The sequence below is a fragment of the Myotis myotis genome, unplaced genomic scaffold, assembly GCF_014108235.1.
Source record: "Myotis myotis isolate mMyoMyo1 unplaced genomic scaffold, mMyoMyo1.p scaffold_m19_p_1, whole genome shotgun sequence".
NCBI classification, from domain to species: Eukaryota; Metazoa; Chordata; class Mammalia; order Chiroptera; family Vespertilionidae; genus Myotis; species Myotis myotis.
Genome location: NW_023416313.1, coordinates 180,146,665 through 180,174,219, shown reverse-complemented (window position 1 = coordinate 180,174,219; position 27,555 = coordinate 180,146,665). Strand labels below are relative to the sequence as shown.

Here is a 27,555-nt window from a genome sequence, read left to right as displayed (position 1 = left end):
GGCACAGCCGTGGGTCGAGGTCAGTCCTTTCACTGTCTGCCCTGCCCTCCTGTGGGCCCTCAGCAGGCACGTCCTCCCGGTGCTGCCCTTGGCGCGGCAGTTTCATCCGACCCCTTTGTTCACTGGCCTTTGCCCCCCAGTGCCCCTCTATCAGCTATGAAAGTTTTTGTCAGTAATAAAGTTTACTTTTGGATGCCCCGCTCTATTCCACTAATTGGTTTGCATATTTTTGTGTCAGGTGTCTATATTATTTATTTTAACTTTATAAATGATTGAGTCTGGTTGCATTAGATCATCTTCACTACCCCCGCCCCCAGAATATTCATTTACATGTTCCCTGTTTATTCTTTCAGTCAAGCTTCAAAAACCTCCTATATTCATTTGATTAAAATTAGATCAAAGTTTTAATCTAATTTGGAAAAAATCAATATCTATAAGATATTATTTCCAGCCAGGAATATAAAATGTCATTCCATTTACCCAAGTCTTCTTTTATGGCTAAACTAATTTTTATTGTTTTATTAATATGTCATTCATATTTCTTTTTATAAAAACACATTATTATAAAAGTAATATCTTTTTTAAAACGCCTCTATTTATTTGGCCCACTTATTGATGGTACATAGGAATACTCTGGTGTTTGCATATTTTATCATGTATTTAGCCATTTCATGGAATTAAATTTTTTTGTTGTTGTTAATCCTCACCCGAAGATATTTTTTTTCATGGATTCTTAGAGTGAAAGGGAAGGAAGGAGAGGAGAGAGAAAGATTGATGTGAGAGAGACACATCAATCGGTTGCCTCCTGCACACACCCCAGCCCGGGCTAGGATCGGGCTTGCAACCCATGTACATGCCCTTGACTGACTACCTTCCGTCTGTGGGCCACTGCTCTAACCACCAAGCCAAACTGTCCAGGGCTGAATTAATTTTTTAATGTTTTAATTGATTTTTTAGAGAGAGAAGAAAGGAAAGGGAGAGAGACAGAAACATCGATCAGAGAGAAACATCACCATCAATTGGCTGCCTCCTGCTGGGGGGATCGAGCCTAAAACCTAGGCATGTGCCCTGACCAGGAATCAAACCGGCCACCTCTTGGTGCAAAGGTCAATGCTCAACCATGGAGCCATGCTGGCCGGGCTCACTGAATCATTTTATTCTAAGAGTTTTCAGCTGATTCCTCTGGAATTCCTGTGCATATAATTACAGCATCTGAACTTAATAAATCTCTCTCTTCCTTTCCAGTATTTGCACTCATTTATAATTCTGTTTCATGCCTTAGTTCCAGGGCCAGCATTTTCAAATATATGTTAAGTAACAGTGGTCACAGCAGCTCCTCTCCTTTTTCCTGGAACTGCCTTTCGTTTCCTGTATGAACGGTAAGTACCAGCTCCGGCTGATTCATGAAGAGTGTGCAGTTGACAGGACAATGGGGAGGGAGAAGCAGAGGGCAGGCCGGTGCAGGGGCCCGATGAGTGAAGAAAGCACGCCGTGTGCTGGGAATGGCACGCGGCTTCATGTGGCTGGGCTGTGGGCTGCACAGGCTTTTCCCCCAGAAGCACAGAAAACAGAAGATCCCTCCAGTGCCCCTACCCCTCCACCTGCTGGCTGCTCTGGGGTGCCGAGGCGAGGGGTACCTGTCCACTGTTGCTCGATGGCATGGACGTGGGCCTCAGTGAACTCCCAGCAATACGCGAGCTTCTTCCACTCGTGGGGCCGCAGGTGCCTGGAGGCCAGTCGCCACAGCACAGAGCGGAGCTGCTGCGTTTCCTGCCGATGGTCCTGCTTAAAGGTCAAACTCTTCCCAGAGAGGCCACTGGGGTTCCTGAGTGAGAGGTGGTCCTGTGGGGCAGATCCCAACATGCAACAGGGGTTTCTGGGGGGAAATCCCTGCCAGGCTCTCCCTCGTGATCCTGGGCTGGGAACTGGGAGATGGTGTCATCACCAACCTGGGCCTTACTGCCTACGGCTCTGGTTGCTGCCTCTAGGCCTTGCTTTGGCCTCTGGGACCCAAGCTGCTCACACTGTTCCTCCATCCAGAAGTCCTTTCCTCACCTCCCTGTCCCTCAGGCCCGTTGCCACAGTCAAAAGACCACCCAAATGCCACCTCTTTCAGGAAGGCTTCCCAATTCCTCTCTTCTCTGTTTTTATGCGGTACAGGTGACGGTAGAGTGACTCCGCAGTTGTGGCTAAACCTAAACAAGGCACTGGGCTTGCCACATGCCAGCAAGCAGCGAAGGGTAAGGTAACAGAAGTCTTTCTATGCACAGCAAGTGATACAAGGAGAGGTTACAGAAGAATTACGTAATAGCATAAACTAACCCACAAAGGCCGCTCTAAGCCCCTCTAAAGGAAGTGGATACAGAGTTCCGGTTGTTGAAAAGCTCAAGGTGAGAAAAGTCCCCCTGGTGTCTGCCTGTTACCTCCTGGTCAGCAGTGTCTGGCCAGTCACCCGTGAGGGGAGGACATGGGAGCTTGGCTCTCACCCTGGTAGTAAGACACCATTCCTTAGAGCAGAGAGCAGTGTTCTCCGCTGCATCTCTGTGCACCGGGACCATCTGGGAGCTTTAAGAACTACTACGCTTCGTCCCCAGGGGGAATTCGTGATTCTAACTGCACCTCTGCCCTAGTGTTGAGAGCTTTACAGAGTGATGTGGCTGAGCATTAAGCACATAAATCATTTCGTCAAACCCTTCATATTAATATCCTGGGGTTACATTTAGGGGTCATCTGTTGTAATGTTTATGAGACTCTTGCATGTCAGTGAAAAGGAATATCTCATGATTCCTAGTGAAATTGGTTATCCACCAACGGATTTGGAATAGTGATTTTTTTTTTAATGTGAGAGGTGTAGAGAAGTTTACTAAGTTTGTAAACAATATTGGAATGATATTTGAATGAAATTCACTTTATTTATAGGTTTAATTTATTGGGTTCACTCGGATAATTTTTACATGGAGGAAGCATTTGAAGTACTTGAAAAGAAAATCTATTATATTAAATGTATCCATTCACTTTAAAATGTTTACAATAATTAACTAAATTTATACATGGGACCAAACACTATTCAAAAGGCTTCTTTGAAAGTGACTGTTCAAATTTACTAGGATGTCTAAATAGAATAATAAGATTTATAAAATAAATTTGAAATTTACAGAAAATTAGTTTTTTAAAGTTATAATAAATTTAGTATTACTTTTTAAAACTGAAGTAAATGTAAGAAATCATTTCCTGTGTATATAAACCACCCTCAAAGACACCAGAAAACCCTGCCCACCCCCACTTGCTGACAACTAGAACAGCAAATGCCCGGCCTCACATCAGCCACCCTTCTTTCCCAGTTCCACAGCAGACATCACTAATCGCTCCCAGCACACCTTCCTCCTGGGCTTAGGAAGTTGCCTGCCTACACCACCCCAAGCAGTAATTGCAATCACCCGGAGATGGCAGTGATCCAGGACCAACATGCACGCACGCATCTATTCGTCCACCCGCCAGGAGCCATAGCAGCGGCCTGTAGTCTCTCCACACTGGTGTGGACGCTCCCCAACTCACACCCTCACAAACAGCCCTGCTGGCAGGTAAGGCAGCGATTATTGCCGCCTTGGAAACTGAGGGGCCCCCGAACTGGTCGAAGCCGACTCCACCTGGAGCCCAGGTGGCTCCCTTGGCGCAGGGCCCCAGTACCTTCTCCCGCTGGTAGAAGCGGTCAGCTTTTATGATCATGTCCACCAGGCTGATGTGGTTGCTGCGGGCGGCCACGGCCAGGGCGGTTTTCCCTTGCTGCAAGCAGAAGCGAGGAGGGCAGCGGGAGTGTCTACAGAGGGGTGTAGGTGATCTCTAGCCGGGATTACAAACCCGGCTGCCCAAAGGAAGTGGCTTCCAGCCATCTACACTGGAGAGTAGGAAGGCTTTCTGGTCATGAGGAGGGAGGTGGAAAAGTCACAGGTAGAATAAGCAATAACGATAATTCCAGCCACCGCCTCCTGTGTTCTCTAGAACTTAGGAAGCCTTAGTGCTTATGAAATGCAGCCTGCATAACACTCCTGCACCACCTGGGAAATAGCTGGCCATTTCTCAGATGAAACCAGAGCCCAGAGAAGGGGCTTGGGCTCCCTGAGTCAAGTTTGCCCACTTCCCCACATGCTCCCAGGCCTGTGATCCAGGCCTCCCAATCAGGGCTGGCCTCAACCACCTCCACGGATGGGAAGCTCCTCTCCGAGTTTGGGCAGCTGCCCCAAGGCCCAGCTCAAAGCAGGGAGCCCCTCCCAGGCCCAGCCTCAGAGCTTGGTCCTGCCCAACCCTTCCCCCCCCCCCCCCCATCCCAAAGGCCTTTTGCAAATAACCTTCCCCTCACAAGCCTCATACTAGGTCTTCACTCTCTCAGACCTCCAGCCACTGAGGACGTAGTCACCCCACAGGCGTGATGTGCTGAAAAGCTTCCCCCTCCCCACCAGTGACTCAAGGTGCTCAGAGTCTGATGAGGCCGTGAAACAGAGGGCAACCACATCCTAGGCCTAGAGAACAGGAATGGGGAGGGCCGAGTGCTGAGGGCCCTCAGAGGAGGCGGGGAAAGGAAATGGAGCAGGAAGGCTTCCTGGAGGAAGCTGCATTCGAAGTGGTCTGTAAAGGAGGGGAGGCCCTGACGCTCTGAAAGCAGGCAGCCATGAAAGCTTGATGGGAGGCTGGTTGTGAGCAGAGGTACCTTATCCCTCAGGTTTAAGTTAACCCCCGCAACCAGGAGCATCTCCGCTATGTCCTGCCAGGCGTGCTCCGCGGCAAGGTGGAGGGGCGTCTGCTGCCTCTGGAAGAGAAATCAAGGGTCAGGGAAATGGAAGAGCTTGTAGAGGTGGCCTGTGCTTAAAGCCAGGATAGGACCAAGGTGGGTGCACTCCCAATTGGGCCTTAACAAAGTTTCTCTACGAAGTTACAAGGAAGAGTAAGCTGGGTTTAATCGTAAGCATCATACCAGAGAAAAGTTGGTAAAAACAAAAAAAAAATACTACTCACTAGCCCACCTAAGTCAACCTCTGTAATGATATTTCTCTAGTCTTTTTTTTAAAATGCAGAATGTTCTTAGTTTGTTGGTTTTACATATTTGAGACCATCCTGAATATGCATACATTTTGCACCTATTTTTATACCTAACATAGCACTTTACACATATTATCAACTCTAATAAACACCCATTTTTAAAATCTTCACCCAAGGATATGTTTGTTGATTTTTAGAGAGAGGAAGAGAGAGAGAGAGAGAGTTAAGAGAGAGATGAGAGAGAAACATTCATCAGCTGCCTCTTATATATGCCCTGACCGGGAAATGAACCCGCAACTTAGGTAGGTGCCCTGACTGGGAATCGAACCCACAGCCTTTCAGTGTATGGGACAATGCTCCAAGCAACTGAGTCACACCAGCCACGGCACCCACCATTTTTGATAGCTCCCCAATAGCCCATGTCAATACTATAATTGAATCACTTCTCTATTATTAAGTATTTGGCCCATTTTCACACTGAAGATTGATAATGCTGCAATGAATATCTTTGTGCATGAGCTCTTAATATATTTCTTGAAGCTCAATTCTCAGATGTAAAAATAGTCACAATTTTAATGGTATACGCTATCTCCTGCCAAATTGCTTTCTTCCCCTAGTGGTGTGTGTGTGCGCGCGCACGCTGGCACGGAGGAATTCATGGTTAGGAGGTGGATTGAGGGAACAGGGGTTTAAAAGGGTTCCTGACTGATCACAACTTCAGGACGTGGAGGCCTCTTGTAATTACACAAGACTGCCCCAGTCACCCTGCCCCAGGATTCTCCCGGGGGGGGGGGGGGGGGGGCCGCGGGAGTGGGGGGGACACAATGAAAGGAAAAGGTTGAATGTAGGAAAACTTGAAAACAACCAAAATATTCAAAATAATAGGGGAATGGTTAATAAAAATGATGCTACCACTACCGTCAACAAATCAAGCTATAAAACGATTAATAGCTTTGGGCCATCTGGTAGACTGCAGCCGAGCCCAGCCAGCCTGGGAGGGTGCCCAGAGGCTCTGTGGGAACCAAGTGGATCCTGTAGCTACTTACATTGTCAGTGGCGTCCAGGTCACTGCCAGCATCGATGAGGAGCTGAACCAGGGAGGGGAAGTTGTGCCTCACAGCGAGATGCATTGGAGAGGCTCCCTGCTGGGGTGAGGGAGACACAAATCAATTGAAGGGTCCCTCCCAGGACTGCCGAGCAGGAGGTGGGTGCTGGGGGATGAGAGTAGGGAGGAGCATTGATAGTGCTTCTGGGTTTGATGGGTGGCCTGAGGCATTTATACTCCCATAGCCTGAATCCCTGGGGTCCAAACACTGAACCTCAAGGTGGGTGGGGACCTGAAGACCCACGTTGGAGACTTTGCTATGCCAGGACCTCACATGGTGGCTTTGGGCAAGTCATTTTCCTTCTCTGCTTCTCTTCATCTGGCAAATGATGTTTGCCACGGACCCTCCTGGCAACAACACCTTAGTGTTCGCTCATATCCCATGTAACCCACACATGACCAAAGCGGTGATGGCGAACCTATGACACGCGTGTCAGAGGTGACACGCGAACTCATTTTTTTGGTTGATTTTTCTTTGTTAAATGGCATTTAAATATATAAAATAAATATCAAAATATAAATCTTTGTTTTACTATGGTTGCAAATATCAAAAAATTTCTCTATGTGACACGGCACCAGAGTTAAGTTAGGGTTTTTCAAAATGCTGACACGCCGAGCTCAAAAGGTTCGCCATCACTGTCCTAGAGAGTATATAAGGATGGTACTTTTATTGGTATTTTCATCTTACAAATGGAAATACTGAGGTTCGGAGAACGGATGCAACTTGCCAAAGGACACACAGCTAATAGATACCTTGTGTCATTGAACCTAGCACCTCAGTAGATGCCTGGTACCTATTCATGTGTGATATCAATGGAAGAGAGAGCTGGATGTGACTGGAACAGAGATCTCACTCCAAGTCCAGCACTTATCCAAGGGCTTGCTCAAGGCTAGGAGACTCCCTTCCCTGTGGTCCCCTGGGACCCCTGACTGCATGACAAAGTGAAGATACTGCCACTGTATCCCCTTCTCTAGGTCACACACATACTGTGCAATAGTACAAAGCCAGTAAAATTGGTAGTATAGATCTATACTGATTGTGGAAATATACCCTCACACATTGAGTATAAAAAGATTATAAGACAGAACGCACACACATGCAACAAGAATGCCCACTGTTGCCATCACTAGTTTAGGACAGGGGGAAAACGGTTTATAAATATTAGAAAAGATTTTCCCAGCCAGTGTGGCTCAGTGGTTGAGCGCCAACCTATGAACCAGGAAGTCGTGGTTCAATTCCTGGTCAGGGCCATCGATGATTCTCATTGATGTTTCTATCTCTCTTTCCCTCTGCCTTCTTCTCTGAAATCAATAAAATATATTTTAAAAAAGATTAATGATATCATTATTTGTAGGCAATCTGGTTTTTTCCCTCTAGACAGGTTAAAATCATTATTACCCCCCCTCCCCCACCCAAAACACTACTAAAATTAATTTTAAAAATCATATAGAAGACAAAAACACTCAAGTAATTGTAATAAATGTAGCTCTCCAGTGGGTGGTGTTGATAATAAGGAAGGCTACGAATGTGTAGGGGCAGGGAGCATATGAGAAATCTCTACCTTCTGCTCAATTTTGCTGTAATCCTAAAACTGCTCTAAAAATAAAGTCTATTAAGAGAACCAAAAACACTCAGAATGATGAGGCAATATCAAGGGACATAGGAGCCAACTGAAAGGGCTCCCCAATGGTCAAAGCTGAAACATTTGAGCAACAAAGTAACATTGGATTATAAAAGGATCTAAAGAAATAACTCACAACAAAAGAACTTATAAACTAGAAAAATGACTAATGGTTCAGAGTCAATAGTCATCTAAAACAATAACAAGGAATCACTTAACTATAAAATTAATAGAAGAATATCTAATATGTGTGAAAGGTCACTCATAAATGGCTGGAAGCTATGTGGTATGACGTTTTGGGAAAGCAATTTAACAACTTGCACCAAATCATAAGATCTTGGTACAGAGCAGGAGTTGCCGCCGCCCCAGGCTGAGGCAAGGTGTGGAACAGAATCTGACAGTGATGAATCAGGGCCAGAGCTTGAGGAACAAGATTCCACACAGGCAAACCACACAACAAGCCCACCGGCAGCCGCTGAAATCGATGAAGAACCAGTCGGTAAAGCAAAACAGAGCCAGAGTGAAAAGAAGACGTGAAAGGCTGGGTCCAAACTGGGCCTTCAAGAGGTTACAGAGGTTCTAAGGGTCACTGTCCAGAAATCTAAGACTATCCTCTTTGTCATCACAAAACCAGAGGTCTACAAGAGCCCAGCTTCAGATACCTACGTAGTTTTGGGGGAAGCCAAGATTGAGGATTTATCTCAGCAAGTCCTGCTAGCAGCAGAGAAATTCAAAGTTCTCAGACATTCAAGAAAACACAGACTCCAACTGTCTAGGGGAGAGTGAAGAGGAAGAAGCTGATGAAACCGGGGTGGGAGTTAAGACATAGAATTGTTCATGTCACAAGCACATGTGTCGAGAGCAAAGTCAATGCACGCCCTGAAGAACAATAGTAATGATATTGTAAATGCTATTATGGAATCCACACCGTAACCATCTGAAAACGAGGACTTGTTTGTTTGTTTGTTTGTTTGAAGGAGTGGTTGCTGCTTGGTTTGAAATTTGTTCTGTTGCTATCATTAATAAGCCTTTTTGTGGGATTTTTAAAAAGAATCATAAAAATGTTTTTACTACCTGACCTGGAATCCTGCTTGGAGAACTCATATATAATGCAAAAGCAATAAAAAGTTATGCCATAAAGATGTTCATGAAATCATTCTTTATAGTTGCAAAATCAGCACCAACTTAAATGTCCATCGGTTGAGGATCTGTTAAATGTGATGTGGATACTGGACCACACCTGTCATGGTCAACACCTAAAAAATGTCTACCAGGAAAACTCTGCAGCAACACTGGGCACCTGGGCTCGGGGGACTCCACTGGACTGGAGTCGATTCTGGTGTCTCGATGGGGAAAAACGAATAAGCACCCTCCTTGCAGAAGTCTGCCTTAGCCTGGATTTTTTCTGGAGGTGCTACTAATATGAGGAGAAACTGAAAGGGAATAGAGGAAAGTTATTGCTTTACTAGGGTGTCAGGATTCAGGATGCCCCTTTTCTCTCTAGTCTAATGAATTGTGTTATACTGTTTTTACAATAATTTTATATTTTTTAAACATATTTTTATGTACAGTGGGGCCTTGACTTACGAGTTTAATTCGTTCCGTGACGGAGCTCGTAACTCAAATGACTCGTATGTCAAATCAAAAAGTGAACGAGTGAGACACGTGATGCTGGGCTGATGTTGTGGCGTTCACTGTGACGTTCGCTGCGCCAACTAGCGGTGGGGTATCTGAAGCTGGCTTGTAACCCAAATTTTAGCTCACAACTCAAAGCAAAAAATTGGCCGAGAGACAGCTCTCGTATCTTGAAAAACTCGTTAGTCAGGACACTCGTAAGTCAAGGCCCCACTGTATTTCAGAGAGGCAGGGAGAGGGAGAAAGAGATAGAAACATCAATGATGAGAGAGTTCATTGATTGGCTGCCTTCTGCACATCCCCAGGGAGGATGAAGCCTGTAACCCAGGCCTGTGCCCTGACCAGAATTGAACCATGAACTCCTGGTTCATAGGTTGGTGCTCAACCTCTGAGCCACACCAGCCATAGTACTGCAATAATTTTAAATGGAGTACTGATTTCAGCTATATGAAATGACCTCTTTCTAATTTAAACAATAGATAGTTCCTCGTTTGTGTAATGGGAATAATAACAGTACTTACCGATATGGAAACCGAGGCCCGGGGAGGTCAAAGCTGCTTGCCCAAGGCCATTCAGTTTGAGTGGCAGAGCCAGGCCTCAAAGCCAGGTTGTCTGACACCAAAGTCCAAGCCTTAACCACAAGGTCATACTGTTGCCTATGGTACACTGCATGTGCCACACCATAACCGGAAACGTGTGAACAACCGAGAGGTAAATCTGTAATGAGATCATTCCTAAGACTCAGTGGATAAACGCGAGGAGACACTGCGCTTGGAAGGAATGCGAGCTTGGTTTCGAGTCCTGTCCCACTGAGCCCTCTCCGACTCTCCTACACGCTGCCAGTTGGCCCCCATCCTAACCCCCATCAATGAGTCAGGGAAGACTCTGGGGTCATGGGGGCCCCCTTCCGTGCAGGCCCCCACACTTACATGGTCAGCCACGTTGGTGCAGGCCCCTGAGTGGATGAGGGCCCGGGCCACGTCCTCAGAGCCACTGAGAGCTGCGTAATGGAGGCAGCTCTGCTCTTTCTAGAGGAAAACAGAAATCAATGCAATGCCCTACGGACCCTTCACAGCGGGTTCACACAGCACTGAGGGATTCACTATTCCATGTTTTCTCATAACCCCTCCCCCCTCTACCCCTTCGGGATTATTCTCCCCTTTCAACTCTGAGGCTGGAGAAATCAATGACGCGCCCAGGCCTGGTGACAGTAAAACGAGCTCACTATGACCTCAGCCTGTCCTGGCCTCCTGTCACAACTCCGAACACAGGCCGAAGGCTGCACCATCCCTTAGCCGGGAAAGACACGCAGCGTACAGACTCTGAGGAGGTGGTTTTCAAAGACGGGGACGAATCAGATTTGCCAGTACAGGGCACACCCCACCCGGCACGCGTTGCCCAGCGGGCTCTGGTCTCAGGGTGTCCCAGCAGGACCTGGCGGGGCCAGCGCGAGGACTTCATCCCGCATCAGCTTTCTAAGTGCGCTCCTTCATCAGAGCCCTCTCCCGGCCCAACAAGGCTCTCACACAGAGACCTCCAGGCAGGCCCCAGTGGGTGGCCAAGCAAATGTCCCAGTTTGCCAATATGGGGCCAAGCCAGGACGAGCTGGTCACCCTCTCAAAGTCCTGCCTGGGTGCACGGGGTGGGTGGGAAGTAGCCCACCTCCCAGGGGGAGATACAATCACGTGGGTTGCCCCCCCCACCCCCGGAGACCCTGCTGCAAAACACTCAAGGGGTGAGAATTTCTAGATGGACTGTGGCCTCTGCCGGAAACCTCAAGCCAAGGCTGGAGCACAAGGCCCAGAGAAGTGGGCAGCGCCACCCTCACCATGACCATTATCAGCTCCCAGCCTCTAAATGCCTATGCTTTTCCTGCTACAGAGCCCTCCCAGCACTGAGCGCTGTGCTGGGCACAGGGAAAGGGCCTTGCTGACCAAAGAGCAGCACCTGAGGACACAGCTGGGAGCCCTGAGGCAGCCACTTTCCCTCTCTGGGCCTTGGTGTCCCCCCTCCCCCATCCCCTAGGCCAGTGGGTCCCTTCTAAGGGAGCTCCGTACATTAAGTGTTTCGTGGCTTATAAAACATTATTCATATTTAGAGTGGTTTAACACGGGTATTTTTACATTTGCCATTTTGCTATTTATTTTCTTTTTTGTTACTAATCCTCACCCTGGGATATTTTTCCCATTGATTTTCAGAGAGAGTAGAAGGGAGGGGGAGGGACAGAAAGAGAAACATCTATGTGAGAGAGACACATTGGTTGGTTGCCTCCCCATTTCATAGTTGGGGAAAGAGGCTCAGAGAGGTTAAGTAACTTGCTCAGATCACAGCAGCTCAGCAGTGGAGAAGCCAAGACCAGCACCTGGGCCTGCTGCCTCATAGCCTCCGGGCACACAATGTTCTGGAATCATTGTGGCTGTTACTGCTGACACGGTTACAGCTCAGCAGCCCAGGGCAGCCGTCCCAGAAACCTCAAGCCAAGGCAACCAATTGATGTGTCTCTCTCATATTGATGTTTTTTCCCCCTCTCTTCCACTCTCTCTAAACATCAGTGGGCCCAGCCGGCATGGTTCAGTGGTTGAGTGTTGACTTAGGAACCAGAGGTCACAGTTTGATTCCCAGTCAGGGTACGTGCCCGAGTTGTGGGCTCGATTCCCAGTGTTGGACATGCAATAGGAAGCCGATCAATGATTCTCCCTCATCATGGATGTTTCTATCTCTCTCTCCCTCTCCTTTCCTCTCTGAAATCAATAAAAATATTTTAAATAAATAAAAATGGAAAAAATATCCTTGGGTGAGGATTAACAAAAAGCCTCAGACATGCACTCCAACAAAATAATTACTTGGTTATGTGTAAGATAAGGAATAGAGCTATTTAAAAGTCTGCTGTCAGTAATGGAGAGGCCTGGCTACCTGAGTGAGGGCATTCACGCTGCTCCCGGCCTCCAGGAGGAGCTGCACACAGTCGGGGTGGATCCCTTCAGCAGCGGCGTGCAGGGCGGTCAGACCTTCCTGAAACACACGGGAGAAGGGGAGAGGTATGGGGAGGGCAGGAGGCTGAGGCCAGGACCTGAGACCAGAGGACACCCTCCTGCCAGGCTCCCGGGCTCAGAGCTCTCCACTGCCCTGCTCCTAGGACAATGGCCCCATTACCTGCGGTTCCCTAATCCCCGCCCCTGATTGTCTCACCCTGAGGGACAGGTGGTCCATTCACCCCCTCCGCCACCCCTCTGCTCAGGCTCTCCTGCCCTCCAAGCAGCCTCACCCCGCTCCCTGTCCATTCCCTCCTCTTCCAGGAAGCCGCCCCTGCCCATCCTGGTCACGAGACTCCTCCCTTATGTGAGCACACACCCTGTGCATGACTTCCTCGTAACCCCTCCTGCCTGGTGCCCCACTAAGCCTGGAGTTTTGTGCCCCGGCTTAGCTTTTCCTGGCGGGCTGTTGGGTCAAGAACATACCCTCAGCTGCCAGCTTTAGGGCCTCTATCGGGGAAAACCACGGGCTGTGGGTTCCTTGAAGGCAGAGAGTGAGTGTCAGCCATTTCTGCAGCAACTCACCGCATTCCTCTCCTCCAAGTCCAGCCCGATGTCCACGAGTTGCTGCAACACAGCCAGGTGGCCCCGGCCGGCGGCCAGGTGCAGAGCCGTGTTCCCCTCCTGCAAGAAGGGGCTGGTAGAATCACACACCTTCCAGGCTCTGAGGGCCTGCGAGAGCCACCCCTTGTTTTATAGACATGGAAACTGAGGTCCAGAGAGGGAAGGTGACATCTCCAGAGTCACAGAGCAAGTCCATGACACGCTGCAGCCCTGAATGCCGGGCCAAAGCCATCCTGCTCCTGAGAACTGTGCCAAAGACTATAACCAGGGTACTTCCAAGGGCCGAGTCCTGGTCTCTCTTTTTTGGACAATTCAAGGCAGACACATACTTAAAAAAAAAAAAAAAAAAATCCCTACTTTCCATGCTCCTGTCTAAAACTGGCTCCTCCCTGGGGACTGCAGACCACCCACCCTCCTTCTGCTCAAGGCCAGGACCCCAGTCACTGCGCCTTGCCCTTTCCCAAGACATTATTAGCTTCTCATGGAATACTGTGGCCCACCCTGACCACACATTTAAAACTGGGACCCCACCCCTGTCCTCCCGATCCCCTCGTCCTGCTCGACACTTCCTTCTTCTCCATAGCACCGCCGGCCTCCTCAGACCTGTAGGATTTCCTTGTCTCCCATGCTCGTGGCTTATTGTCTGACTCTATTGGCAGAGCATCAGCACCACAAGGTGGGGAGTTCTGTCCATTTTGTTCTCTGGTTCCCCCGAGCGACTAGCATAGGACCCGGGCACACGGCAGACTCTCAATAGACATTTGTCCAATGAGTAAATAATGTGATGGGAGCTTCCCATTGGCCTCCTGGCACTTGAGAGCCAGAGGCCTGGCCGTCGCCTCACATGTGAGAAGCCCAATGGTGACTGTGGCGGAACCAGAGGCTTCATGCGGCGGGCCAGAAGGCACATGTTCTTTGTATTAGAAGTCCCTGCTTGGGGGACAGCTGGAAGGAGGGTGCAGGGCCCCAGCAAAGAGGAGGACAGCCGGAAGCGGCCAGAGATAAGTATGTCCCTAAAGAGGAACCACAGATGGAAGACCAGGGCAAGGTCCCCTGAGGGACCACAGAAGCGTCCAGAAGGGAAGATGCAGCCTTGGCCATTCCTCACACCCCAAAGGCCCCTGGGTCACCTCTCGCCGAACCAGTCATAGGGGCCTCCTCACTCAGGCTCTTTCCTTGTGCTGGCCTGTCTCACTGCCTTCATGAGGGGTGGACATTCCCATTTAGCACAGATCTTTAAAGGGCCCGAGGAGGATGTGAACATATGCCAAAGCCAAAGCAGTACTTAAAAGAGTTAAAACCATGCCCCGTTCTCCCATCGTAGATCCACATGTACATAAAACAGCTATAACTATCTTATGAGATCAAAGGTGAAACATTTGCATTTCTTTTATGATGACAGTTATATCATATTAATAAACAAAAAACAAGTTTTAAAAATCCCAACAGCTTTGTTCTGCTTCTCCCCCACTTCTCTGCAAATGTGCATTTAGCGGCCTAGTCAGCTCTCTGCAGCAACAAGGATCAGGCTGGGAATGTGGCCATAGCGTGAAGTCTCCGTGATCAAAGAAATGCAAACGCACTGACATGTGCCCCCAGCTAGCAGGGCAGGGCTTTCTTCTTCCTTCTATAAATATCCACATCCTGCCCTTTGAAGCCGCAGGTGGCAGGGACCCCTAAAAGGGCACTTGAATTCTGCCTGAGCAGGAAGGGGGCTCAGAGGCAGGCGGTAGAGGGCATGGCCTGGGGTCCAGTGACCTCTGCCCTCTGCAGTGGGGATGCCCAACCTCTCCACCTCTGTGAGGCCCTATCAGCATCTCCTCAATGTACCCAGTGGTATTCATCACTTCCTCTGGATGCTCAAAGCCTCTCTACCATCACAGCACCTGTGGCATAACGTGTGTTGTCACCGTTATGTCATTGCGTTGTCTGACAGGTGGGGTAGCAGGAGTCAGACCTTCAGTAGCCCAGAGCCTTGAAAAGCTCTCTCTGCTGCCCTCCCCAGATGAAATACAAAATGAAAATATTCCTCATCTGAGCATTCAGAACTTCACAGGGGTGTGTAGTTTTAAATGCTTCTTTCTAGAATTTCTGATAGCAGGCTTCTGAGCAAGTTCATCAAAGCTGGGCTAGTTGGGCCGGCATAGCTCAGTGGTTGAGTATTGACCTATGAACCAGGAGGTCTCGGTTCTATTTTTGGTCAGGGCATATGTCCTGGGTTGCGGGCTGATCCCTAGTAGGAGCGTGTAGGAGGCAGCCAATCAATGATTCTGTCTCATCATTGATGTTTCTATCTCTCTCTCCCTCTCCATTCCTCTCTGAAATCAACAAAAATACATATATTTTTTTAAAAAAGCTGGGCTTTTCTCGTCCTCTGGTTTTGGTGCTCTTGCTCTCCTGGGCCCTGAGTGCAATCTTCTTGCCTCCTGAGTAATGTGTCCTGGCAGGGGCTGTCCTTTCGCCCTCTCTGTAACCCTGCTTCCCGGCTCAGTGCCGGGCACAGAACACAGCCATTTCCAGCCATGTTTCCAAAATGAAGGAAAGCACCCTAATTGGAGTCTCAGGACCCCACTCAGCCTTTTCATCCCCAAGGATGAATGCAGGCAGATGAATGCAGTGCAGACCTGAGGGCTCAGTGCCCCAGGGCGCAGCCCAGGGAGAGGAGGAAGCACAGAGCTAGGCATCAGGATGCCGGCTCCAAACCCAGCTTGGCCGAGGCCTCGCTGTGTGACCCAGGCCAAAGCAGTCCCCTCCCTGGCTCTCAGTTTCCACATCTGTGCAGTGAGAAGGTTGAACTGGCCCCCGATGAAGATGCCTTCCAGCTCTAACACCCTGCGATATATTTGTCTGTGAGCTCTCTGTCCCCTAGCATAGGAACAGGACTCCTATCTGGCCAAGCACGTTAATCAGAGGATTAAAAACGGAGTTCATCTCTTTGTTAGAAGCATTGTTTAGAATCTGCTGCAACATATTTGCCTAATGCAGCGGTTCTCAACCTGTGGGTCGCGACCCCTTTGGGGGTCAAATGACCCTTTCACAGGGGTCGCCTAAGACCATCGGAAAACACATATATAATTACATATTGTTTTTGTGATTAATCACTATGCTTTAATCATGTTCAATTTGTAACAATGAAATTGGGGGTCACCACAACATGAGGAACTGTATTTAAGGGTCGCGGCCTTAGGAAGGTTGAGAACCACTGGCCTAATGATTTGCAATGATCCATTGATACGAGTCATTTGCAGGGTGGTCCTTCCAGTCCCCATCCCTCACTCCTCAGATTCGTGAAGTGCTCCCTCCTCAGTGCTCTCACCCTCCTTTTGCCATAATCACTGTAGCTTACTAAACCACAAAGAAAGCAAATGACCACAGGAGGGTGGCTACCATCCCCCTAACTCTTCCCACACCCCCAACAACAGATGTTCCCAATGGAATCACAGTCCGCTCATACCCACCAATCCGATTTGCCAGCCTGACTCCCCGTATTAGATCGTAGCTCTTTACTAGGACTGTGGCACCGAGTTCCTTGAGTAAGAAACTGTCTCGGGCATCTCTGTGCCCCTCACCTGTAGCACAGAGTTGGCCCAGAGAGTGTGCCCAAGAAACGCCTGCTGGATGGACATCGGACACACTCTGGTCTTTGGGCTCCTGCCCCTCCAGCAGGTTAGAGGCAGAAGCAGGCCCAGATGAGCTGCCAGCGCCCACCCCTCTGGAGCCCAGCACCTGGGACCTGCGGTCACAGTACCTTGTCTTTGACACTGTGGTCACAGCCAGAGCCCACCAGGAAGTCCAGAGCCTCCAGCTGTCCGTGTGCGGCCGCCAGATGAAATGCTGTCCTTCCCAGCTGACGGGCGGAGAAGAGAGTGAACTTTTACGCTCTGTCCCCCGGCCTCTATTTCCCCAACCACGTCGGGCTTGCCGTGGCTTCTCCTGACCCAGACACGGTCCCCTCTCCTGGCCCCACACACCCAACTTCCCAACAAGACCCCACTAGCGGGTCCCTCCCCCACTGACACCCTCCTGTGGCTCCCGGCTGCCTACTGAGTAAGGGACAGAGTCCTGAGGCTGGGGGTGGAGCTCTTCATGAGGGACCCCAGCCCTCTGGCCCTCACTCCCAATATTCTGACCAGCCTGATCTCACACACAAAGGGCCCTTTTCCACCTTTAACTCTCTAGGGTGCTCTCTCCTCCGTTTGGAACGGCCCCCTGCTTTCCAATCTTATTGACAGAATTCAGTTCATCTACCAAATGCCACCTCCTCCAGGAAGCAGGAAGCAGTGGCTTCCCTCTCTAACACGTCTAGTCCTTATCAGAGCCTCTCTGATGGAACTAACCACATTTCTGCTGTGTCTTGCTCATTTGTGCCCTAATGTCCCTTCTAGACCCGCAGCTCCCTGAGGTGGGGTCCAGTCTGCACCAGCCACAGCTCAAAGGACACACCTGAGGAACGGGCAAGAGTGGCCCTAGGAGCCCCGGGCCCAATGGGAAGGACAGGCTGGATGCCACCCTCACCTTGTCAGCATGGTCCAGGGCCACGTCCTCCAGGTCTTCCATGATGAACGCCAGCACCGGCACGTGGCCTTTCTGGGCTGCGCAGTGCAGTAAGGTTAGGCCGTCCTGAAACAAGCCCAGGGTGGTCCCTGCAGTCTGGAACGGAGACCCTCCTCACACACTGTGAGGAAGGAGGTCTCCTGGCCCCACAAGTAACATCAGTGAGGGAGGTTTGCAAATGCTGTGTTGACAGCCCAGAGCCTCTACCCTGGCCTCCCATTACAGCGAGAGTGTTTAAAGCACTGCTTTTCAAATAGATTGCAACCACCAACGGGTCATAAAAATCAATAGAACAATGTCTCACCTCTTGACAGTGGTTTGGGTTATACAGGAGCAGCATTTGTCAAATCTCAGAGAGTATACATTTAAGATTTGTGTATTTCCTTGTATGTAAGGAAATTGAACCCTAGTTAATGATACGTATGCTGAAGTATTTAAAGGAAGTACACTAATGTCTATAATTTATTTTTAAATGCATCCAAAATTTATAAAGAACTCTAAAAACTCATCAATGAGAAATTAAACAACACAATTATAAAATAATTTGGACATCAAAGCACAGGGAAGGCAAATAAGCATATAAAAAGATATCTGACATCATTAGTTGTTATTGAAATGCAAATTAAAACCACAAAGAGTTTCCAACAATAGACTATGGAAAGGGGAAAAGGCTAACATTACAGTGGAGAAACCTGGCCGTCTCTACTTTAACTAACTGATGAAGAGTGATATTGTGGTTTATAATTAGAAATATATATTTGCTCTTTATCCCTCTTCCTTGAACAGAGCTCCTAAAACCTCTGAAATTTCCTAAATGGTGAAAGCGTTAAAGGTGTCTTTTATTATGTTAATGAGGTAACTGCAAAAACCCCTAGGTAACGTCAGGTTGGGGCCTGGTTGCCTGGGGAACCAACCTTGATTAGAAGGTTGAAACTTTGTCCCTGACATGCAGGGATGGAGAGGACCAAAGGTTGAGTCAAGCAACAATGGCCAAGGATTGCCTCACTCATGTCTACGTAATGAAGCTCCACAAAGACCCAAAAGGAGGGGGTTCGGAGAGCTTCCAGTTGGTGAACCACAACGCATCCAGGTGCTGGGCCCCACACTCCACGAGGACAAGACGCTCCTTTGTTAGGGACCTGACCCTGTTATGGATGAAAAGGGGGCACATGCACACCTGACAAGCTCAGGGAAGGCCTGCATGGTGACCTTGCAAACTCAGAGACCTAAAGTAACCACAAAGGATGGTCTGAAATGAAAACTTTTTAAAATAAAAAGTCGTTTATGATGGGTAGTCATGTCCTAGGCCTGTATCTTCCCTGACAAAGATCAACTTTGACCTTCACTGAGCCTATTGTCTTTTTGCATCTACGATAACATGGAATGTCAGGGTAACTTCCCTGTTTCCAGACCCCTGAGGACACAGCCTATGCACCAGGAGGAGACCAGAGTCCCTCACTGTTATTGTTCTCCTGCTAATTGTTGACTGCTAACTAGCCTGTGCCCCCTTGTAAAAGAAGCATGTGTCTATCATTTTACTTTTTATCCAATCCCAGAGGTTTCCCAGCTTTGCTTTCTCCCACCTCCCTAATCTATCACCAATGGATTTCATGTAACCCACTTACATCTCCTCTTTTGATTGTAGTGTATAAAACAAAGTGCAAAACTACCATTCTCGGCAGCATTATCTCAATCCATTGAGATTCTGCTTCCTGGCAATTGTCACAGTTTGGCTCAAATAAACTCACAAAAATTCTTCACAGGTTTGAATGTTTCTTAGGTTAACATTATGTATCTCTTCATCTGGCTAGTGATTCATATCCTTTAATATCCCTTATAATAAACCAGTAATCTAGTAAGTAAATGAGTTTCCTGAGTTCTGAGAGCTGCTCTAGCAAATTATTCAAACCCGGGGAGGGGTTCGTGGGGAGCCAAAATAACAGGCTGGACTTGGGATTGGCCTCTGAAGTGAGGCAGGCTCAGCCTGTGGATATGATGCTGTCTCCTGGTAGAAAGTGTCAGAATTGAGTTAATTTGGTGGGACCCCTGGTCAGTGTCTGTGGAGAATTGAGTTAATTACTTGGTAGCATGGAAGAACCACACACATAGGAACTGGTGGCAGAATTGGATCAACGTAACATTGCCAGTGACAAATCATGGTGGTGTCATATGCCCCCTGATAGCAGGAGGTGAGAAAGGAACTTGATCTCTGTGGTCTCCTTCCCAAAATTCTGTCACCCCAATCTAATCATCAGACAAGCCAAAATGAAGGACTTTCTACGAAATACTTGATCAGTGCTCTTCAAAAGTGTCAAAGTTGTGAAAAACAAGAAAAGATTGAGAAACTGTCACAAGATAAAGGAGACTAGGGAGACAAGATGACTAAGTGCACTGTAGAATATTAAGTTTAAAAAAAAAACTGATGAAATTTGAATGCAGTCTGTAGTTTAGTAAAACCTGAAATGTCACCAATGACTGGTAAGGTAAGCTTTGGGCCGAGCAGACAGGGGTAATGGTGGCCTCTGACCCAGGCCACAGCTCAACTAACAGTGAGATGAGTACCTTTGGGAAAGACCTTGAACAAGGGATTGAAAGTAAGACTGGTGGGCTGTTTGCAAAGATGGCTGCTACACCTCTTCCCAACCCCCTCCACCCTTGGCAACACCCTAAGTGGGGGGGCTGTACTGCTCTTTTCAGGGGGAAGCCAGCTCTCTCCATCCCCCCAACCTAAGCTGGCCCTGTGACGGGCTTTGAGCAATAGAATGTGGTGGACACACTATCATGTGACTTTCCAGCCTTGGCCTCAAGAGACCATGCCACTTCCACCCCTGCATTCACCCATCACTGAAAGAAATGTTAAAATCTCAAGCAGACGTTTGACAGAAGTGAAATAAAATGTTCTTTTTCCATCCAGATCCCTGGGCCCCTGAAGTTGAGAAGCCCTGGCTGACAGCATGTGGCCAAGATGTTTCCATTTCCTTTAGAACCACTGTGCAGGGGTTCCAGGCACTCCACCTGGCTGGGCCCTCCCGCTTCAAACCACAGCGCACACCAGTGACAGCGAGGGACTGCTGGGCTCCCTGACACTGCCCCAGGTAATATATGCACAGCACTGCACGTGCTTCTCCCACAGCTCGGAGGTGGGTACCAGCATCCCCACTTCCAAAGGGGAAAACTGAGATTCAGGGGGTAGAGTAACTTGCCCAAAGATCCCAGAGTTTGGTAACCAGTGCTTCCTCCTACCCCGCCTCCCTGAGCACAAGGGAGGCAGGGTCCCCCCTCCCTCTCATTTAATCTTCCGACCACCCTCTGAGGGTGTCACTTGTATTCCACTTCTGTGAATGAAGAGGCTGGTCAGGCAACTGGGGACTGTCATAGCATCTAGAGTGGTAAAGGATGAGGGGATCAGAAGAAAGAGGGGTTCAATGTTGATGGAAGAGGCACCTCTGGCCCTTCTCCAAGTGCCAGTGGGAGCAGAGACGGTCCCAGTTTCACAGGGTTGAGCTCAGCTGGGTTTTCAGGAGGCAAACTGGGGCAGGCAGAGGCATGTATGTGGGACCAAAGGGAGCAGCGATAGGGCAGGTGTCAGAGGTGGGGCACACCTGTGCAGTTGGGTGAGGGGACAGAAGGGGCAGGGGCAGTGGGGTCCAGTGGGCTGCCAGTTGAGGCCTTACCTTGTTCTCACAGTGGATCTTGGCCCCTGAGTTGACCAGGATCTGAAGAATCTGTAAGTGGCCAAACCAGGCAGACAGGAGAAGTGCATTCATCCCAAACTAGGGGAGAGGACACGGGAGGAGGGAAGGAGAATGTGAGGAGGTATGGCTGCTTTGCAAAGTCACACAACCGTAAGTGCCACCCAGGCCAAGGAGCGCCCAGCTTTAGGAATTTAAAGTCCAGGACATTTTTAAAAATAGAGGCTGATATACTATTGCAAACTTTCAGGGTAGGGGAGGTTGCTGAATAAAACAGCTGCCATCTACTGTCACCATCATTTCATAAAGAGAGACCATTTTAACGCAAAAAATTTGGAGGGAGCCAAACTCAGAATGTATTCTTTCCGAATACAGTTTTTTAAAAACATGTTTTTTATTGATTTTTAGAGAGAGGAAGGGAGAGGGAGAGATAGAAACATCAATCAACTGCCTCTTGAATGCCCCCTACTGGGGATCGAGTCCAGAACCTGGGCATGAACCGGTGACCTCCCGTTACATGGGTCGAATGCTCAACCGAGCCACACCAGCCAGGGCAATATTTAAATTTAGACTCTTAAATGTATCCCTGTCAAATGCCATTGTCAGATGCAGCCCCTTCCACAAGCCTGTAGAGCTAATTTTGTAGATCCTGCTAATTTCAGTGCTCAGCAATGTGCTGCTTGCCAATTTGCTAGTCTTTGTGCAACTTGTTGGTTAAAGGATTAGACAGGACAGGGCCTTGTGGCACAGCAAGAGAGACCTGCCTTCTGGTGACTTTACTAATCCACTCAGTTATCTGTTTTACAGCCCAGATCTCTCCTTGCCCACATGATAGCAGGAGGAACTGAAAAGGCTCTCTGACCACTGAAAGGCCCTTGAAAATGGAGAGATCTCTATGACTGGACAAGCGATAAAGGGAACCCCTGCAGTGTCAAAGCCCCTAAAGACTTAGACTCCCCGCCCATCTGCACCTGCGCATCTGCATAGCAGCGGTAACCTTGGCAACAACAGTGTTCATAGATCCAGAGTGAGCTTCCCCACCCTGAGACAGACAGACAGACATGCACACACAGACACGCCTCCATAGGGGTCCCGTACCGCATCCTCATCGTCCAAAGCAGCCTCATGCTCCAGGAGCAGCCGCACGGCTTGCTCGTGCCCTGCACCTGCAGCCCAGTGCAGGGCCACCCTGTCCACCTGCCAGGAGTGAGAGGAATCCTGTGAGGCACTGGCTGGCTGCCTGGCCCACCTCCCCCACCTCCACCACCACCAGGCCAGGAAGCTGGTCTACAGCACGGGAGGCCTTTGCTGGCTCTGGTGACCAGTGACTGGGGCCCCAGCCGCATCCTGGTCCCTTCCGCCTCAAAGGGCAGAAGCTGAAATGCACGTAGTAAAACACAACAACTAGATCCATCTGTCCCCCACCTGCAACTCTTCACAGCTCCCCACTGCTCCTGGGACAAACTGCATGGCCTGGCCCTGCCTACCACTGCTTCTCAGAAATGCCAGCTTCCCCACTCTGTCTGTTCCTGTGGCCTGTGGCTTTTCTCCATGTCCTTAAGGGTCCCTGAGGGCCTGGGTTCTCTCCCCTCTTTCCCTGAGAATGGGTCTGAAGGCTCCTGACCCCCCACCTAGTTCTCACACCACCTTGGCAATTTATGATGGCATCTGGCTCTCGGCACATCCGAGCAGGCCTGGTGGAAGCCAGTGTCCCTCCATAGTTTTCTGCTTGTGAAGTGACAATGAAAGAAACACTAATTTTCGGAGTGGTGTCTCTGCCTGGAACACTGTCCTTCTTCACTGGCTCCTACAAAAACACCTCTTCCTCAAGAAGCCTCCCCTGTCCCTCAGGTGGGACAGACCCCTCTGACCCCCATGGAGCTCAACTTACCACCATGGAAATGAATTGTTTGTGATACTCAGTTTAATGTCAGAAATCCTGTTACTATTACTGAGTCCCAGGAAGGCTCTGGAGACCCAGGTCATACCCTTGTCGTGTCACGCGGACAGAGCAGCCTCTGCTGGGGTCAGAAACCCTGCATCCAACCTTTTCAGCCTCCACTGACTAGTACCCAAGCTGGCACCTCCTCTAAGGTGCTCCTGACAGCCAGAGCCCCGAGGCGGGAGATGCTACCCCGGTGGTACCCAGGCCTATCCTCAGTGTCCCCCACCAGAAGGAATGGCTTTGCCCTCTGTCCTCTTCCCCAGCAGGGCTGTGGACCACCTCACCTGCAGCCTTCCCAGAGGCCTGATCAGCTGGGCTGCCTCCCAGCCTGGTCTTTGAGTCCCTGAGGGCAGGCGGGGGCCCACAGCAACTTGACACATTCAGTGGGCACAGAGGGCCCTCAGAGAATTGAGCTGGACGGCTGCCTCATGCATGCTCAGACTCTCTTGGTATGGTCTCTCTTGGTCTCAAACCCCTGGACTTCTGACCTCAGGCATCACTCCATCTTTGTCCCTCCAGGTTCTGCTCCTATCTGCCTATCTGTGAGCCTCTGACTCCTGACCTTCCTTGGGTATGCCTTTCAGATGGGTCACAGTATCTACATTATAAAAGGTCTGTGGCCCTAACGACTGGTGCGGGTGGGCAGGGCGTCAAACATGGCGAGGCCGCGCGGGTGGGCGGGGCCGCACTCTGGGCTTCTAGTCTATAATAATAAAAGTGTAATATGCTAATTAGACCGGACAGCCCAACAATCTTCCGGATGAAGCTGGGCTGCATCAGGACTCTAGTAACTTATAAGAGTATAAGTTCTGGAATTGCCCAAGTCTGGCTCAGAATCCTGACCCTGACTTGGGGTGAGGCCTCAGAGACCTTGAGACAATGTGGACAACCTGCAGATGCAGATGCAGATGCAGACACCATAAACTCTCCCTCCTGGGGGGAGGCGTCCCCGCCACACTGTGCCCATCCCCCTGGAGCTGGAGGAGCCTGGTTACGCACGTGGTTTCTGGCCCTAATGTTGACTCTGCTTCTGATCAGCTCCTTCATCCTCCCGATGTTGTTCCTGCGGGCAGCCTCGTGGAGCTGCCTCTCCAGAGGAAGCACTGTGGGAGAAAAAGGGGAGTGGGGTGAGAGTGAGGGTCTCACACTGCATACAAGGTGCAGTGAACAGCCCCTCCCTGGCTCCAAATGTTTTCTGGGCTGGGGTCTTCCAAAGGAATGGAGCGTGAGGGGGATGCCATATGTCAGGACTTCCCCAGACAGCTTGCGTTTCCTTCTAACTCACCACAGGTCCACATGGCCAGGACTCGGCCAAACCCTGAACATGGGAGACCATGGGCAAGACCATCCGCAGAGCTGGGTGTGTGCCCCTCACCCGTTAGAGGTGCCCCATCACCCAGGCTTCATGTCTGCTCTCCCAGAGCTGCTCTTAAGAAGGGAATGGAATTCATCCCCCCTGGAGTCTACAGCTGCCTTTTTCACAGCCCTGAATAGGAAGCAGCCAGGAGCTACTGAGTCCTCTGCTGCGCCGGGCCCTGTGGAGGCCAGGGGCATGCTCACCTGGCTTCCGTCTTCATCCTTCCGCCTCTTCTCTTCTCTCCCAGCTAGGGGGCCTTCCCTGCGGTCTCTCTGCACACCTCTCACCCTCATCATGCACCTTCATTTCAGTCTCAGACAAGAGAGAACCTCAGAGCTCCCCTGCCAGCCCCCTACATGGGCAGCAGTGGACTCAGAGGGTGAGTGGCCACGTCAGGAGGGATCAGGCCTGGTGACCCCCATGCTGCTGTCATCCTGACTGCTCTCGGCTTGTGAGGATGTCTGAGCTCCTTGGCTGGACCTTAAGGTCCTTGCGGGCCCTGGCCACACCGGACCCTTCCCAATCCACCTACAGCTCACAGCAGGCCCAAAGCTGGGCACAGGAAGGGATCCACAAAACTCTGCTTCCATGAGTGACACCAATAATCCCCAGACTAAGAGATGCCCATCCCTCCTCCAGAAAAGCTTGGACACACAGACACAAATATTTCCTGGCCCTTTGCGCAGCCATTGCAGGAGGTAATCTTGTGGTTTTATTGCTGCCAGACCCACATCCTGCATGTATGGTCCAGTGTGAATGTCTAAACCCAGTCTCTGTCTAGGGACAGGTGGCCAGAGATGCATTGAGGTGACAGACAGGCCTACCATCAGTTTGGTTTGCCTGATAAATTCCACTTGGCTTCCCAGATGTGGGAGAGGGTCTTGGGCTTTCTGGTGCCTCACAGATACAACCTGTGGACCTCAGAGTAGCTGCCCTAGGGCAATCAGCTCCGGCTGAGTCATTGCCTGGCTGTAAGGCTTAGTTACTTAATTATCCCGTGCCTCAGTTTCCTCATATTCCAAATGGGGACATAAGCTGCCCTCCAGGGTTACTGTAATGATTAGATAAGAGAAGCCTCTAGCATGGTGTCTGGTAAGTAGTGCCACCATTGTCATCACTATCATTCCTCCAAGGCAAAAGATCAGAGATTAAATTCTGGTGGCGGCGACAGGAGATTTGTGGGTGGTGGGCACACGGTGCAATAGACAGATCTTGTCATATAGAAACTCACACCTGAAACCTATATGTTCATGTTGACCAATGTCACGCCAATAAATTTAATAAAATAAATAAATAAATTCTGGTGGCCAAAGACCTGGAAGTGAGCCAGTGAAGCCCTAACCAAGGAAAGCACCTCCCTGCCCACCTCCCTGCATTACTTCTCTCCATTACACCTCTCACCATGGGCAAACGCTATATTCACATATTTAAGTTCACAGTCTCCTTCCCCCATTATAATGTAAGCCCATGATGGGACAGATTTTGTCTGATTTGTTAATTACTATATCCCCAAATTCAGGCCCTGGCATGCATCTATATGTGTGTAATTTTTAAAATATATATATTTTATTGATTTCAGAGAGGAAGAGAGAGGAAGATAGAAATATCAATGATAAAAGAGAATCACTGATTGGCTGCCTCCTGCATGCCCCCTATTGGGGATCAAGCCTGCAACCAGGACATGTGCCCTTGACCAGAATCAAACCCGGGACCCTTCAGTCCGCAGGCCGACACTCTATACACTGAGCCAAACTGGCTAGGGCAATGTAATTTTTAAAATTTGGGCCCTGGCATATATTTGTTAAATGAATGCGAAACACACAAATCATTAAATCTCTTCAGGGCCTTGGAACTGTAAAATACTGCCTCAGTTAAGACTCATTAGCCCCATGGAAAACAAAGCCGTAAGCTCAGGGAAATGATAGGAAAGAAGCCCAGGGGAAGGCAGCTTCCTGTCAATACTTCAGGGGATGGAGAAAACACCACCTTCCAAGTGAGGTCCACCTTGATAGTGCCATCTCCCCATTCCGAAGGGCCTGCCTTTCCTGCAGTGAGGAGGCCCTTCTGGAAGAGCCCCTCTCAGACCTCAAACATCTCCAGGAAGCACAGGCTCCCAGCTTTTCTTTCCTTAACCTCTTGGCTGTAAACCCCCACGACCCAGGTTTGGGAAAGGAGCTGGCACTGCAGGTGTGAGCTTAGAGAAGCTGGGGTTCTAGTACCCCCTCTGCCACTTTCTAGCAGCAGGATCCTGGGCTGCCCCCCCCCCCCCCGCCTCCCCCCTCCCCCCGGGAGTCTCAATTTCTTCAGCTGTAACATTGCAGGAGGGTCAAGAGAAAGTGATCTGAAGCCATCCCTTCCAGCTCTGACTCCTTTCTCTTAGCTGAAGCCCAGGGGCTGTGGGCTGGTTTGTGTTGGCAAACAGCCAGGAGTCCAAATGGGAGCAAGCCGACCCTGCACAGCCTAGATACAACTGAGTCTCCTCTCTTCCATGCACCTCAGCCCACGCATCCTCTTTGTGGCCACATCAGATACACACGGCACTCTAATCCCTGGGCCTCTGCCCAGGCTGGGGCCTCTGCCCAGAATTCCATCCCACACTCCCCCATGCATCTGGCTGCACATTGTAAAGGTCCCGATCATGTGACCCTCTGTCCCAGGCAGAACCCTGTACCCTTTGAAGTAACACCTTGATAAAGCCCCTCCCCCACCCCATCCCCTTGAGGCCGCTGGCACCATCCTTCTCTCCCCTCTCCCAGCTGATGCCCACCTGGCTGCTGCTCCCTGGCCTCGGGACCCTGGCACTGGGCACACCATAGCCCCTCCCCTCTGGGTTTCAGTTTCCCCATCTGATGTGGTCACGGATCTTCACGCACCGGGGATGCTGGGGGCGCTGGGGGCGCTTAATGACTGTGACCTTGGGCCCCTTATTTAACCACCCTGTGCCACAGCTTTCTCTTCTGCAGAAATGGAGATGGCAATCGGTCCCACCACTAGGGCCGCCATGGAGGTCAAGGA

At 49.8% G+C, this 27,555-nt stretch overlaps 1 protein-coding gene and 1 pseudogene across 2 annotated transcripts in view; one reads left to right on the top strand and one right to left on the bottom strand.

Moving 5' to 3' along the window:
• ANKDD1A (ankyrin repeat and death domain containing 1A) overlaps positions 1 to 27,555 on the bottom strand; it is a 30,146-nt gene that overhangs the window by 2,205 nt on the left and 386 nt on the right. The window contains exons 1-13 of one of the 2 annotated variants that reach the window (XM_036304584.1): positions 24,744 to 26,103; positions 24,183 to 24,286; positions 22,337 to 22,435; positions 21,221 to 21,319; positions 17,508 to 17,612; positions 16,741 to 16,839; positions 12,954 to 13,052; positions 12,310 to 12,408; positions 10,326 to 10,424; positions 6,081 to 6,179; positions 4,706 to 4,804; positions 3,688 to 3,783; positions 1,638 to 1,842 (exon numbers count right to left, since the gene is read on the bottom strand). In XM_036304584.1, coding sequence (XP_036160477.1) covers positions 1,638 to 1,842; positions 3,688 to 3,783; positions 4,706 to 4,804; positions 6,081 to 6,179; positions 10,326 to 10,424; positions 12,310 to 12,408; positions 12,954 to 13,052; positions 16,741 to 16,839; positions 17,508 to 17,612; positions 21,221 to 21,319; positions 22,337 to 22,435; positions 24,183 to 24,230 — 1,246 coding nt within the window. In that variant the 5' untranslated portion in view covers positions 24,231 to 24,286; positions 24,744 to 26,103. Of the gene's footprint in view, positions 1 to 1,637; positions 1,843 to 3,687; positions 3,784 to 4,705; positions 4,805 to 6,080; positions 6,180 to 10,325; positions 10,425 to 12,309; positions 12,409 to 12,953; positions 13,053 to 16,740; positions 16,840 to 17,507; positions 17,613 to 21,220; positions 21,320 to 22,336; positions 22,436 to 24,182; positions 24,287 to 24,743; positions 26,104 to 27,555 lie in introns of those variants that run through there. The other variant, XM_036304577.1, reaches the window with a different exon arrangement.
• On the top strand, positions 6,469 to 8,789 carry LOC118676191 (annotated as a pseudogene).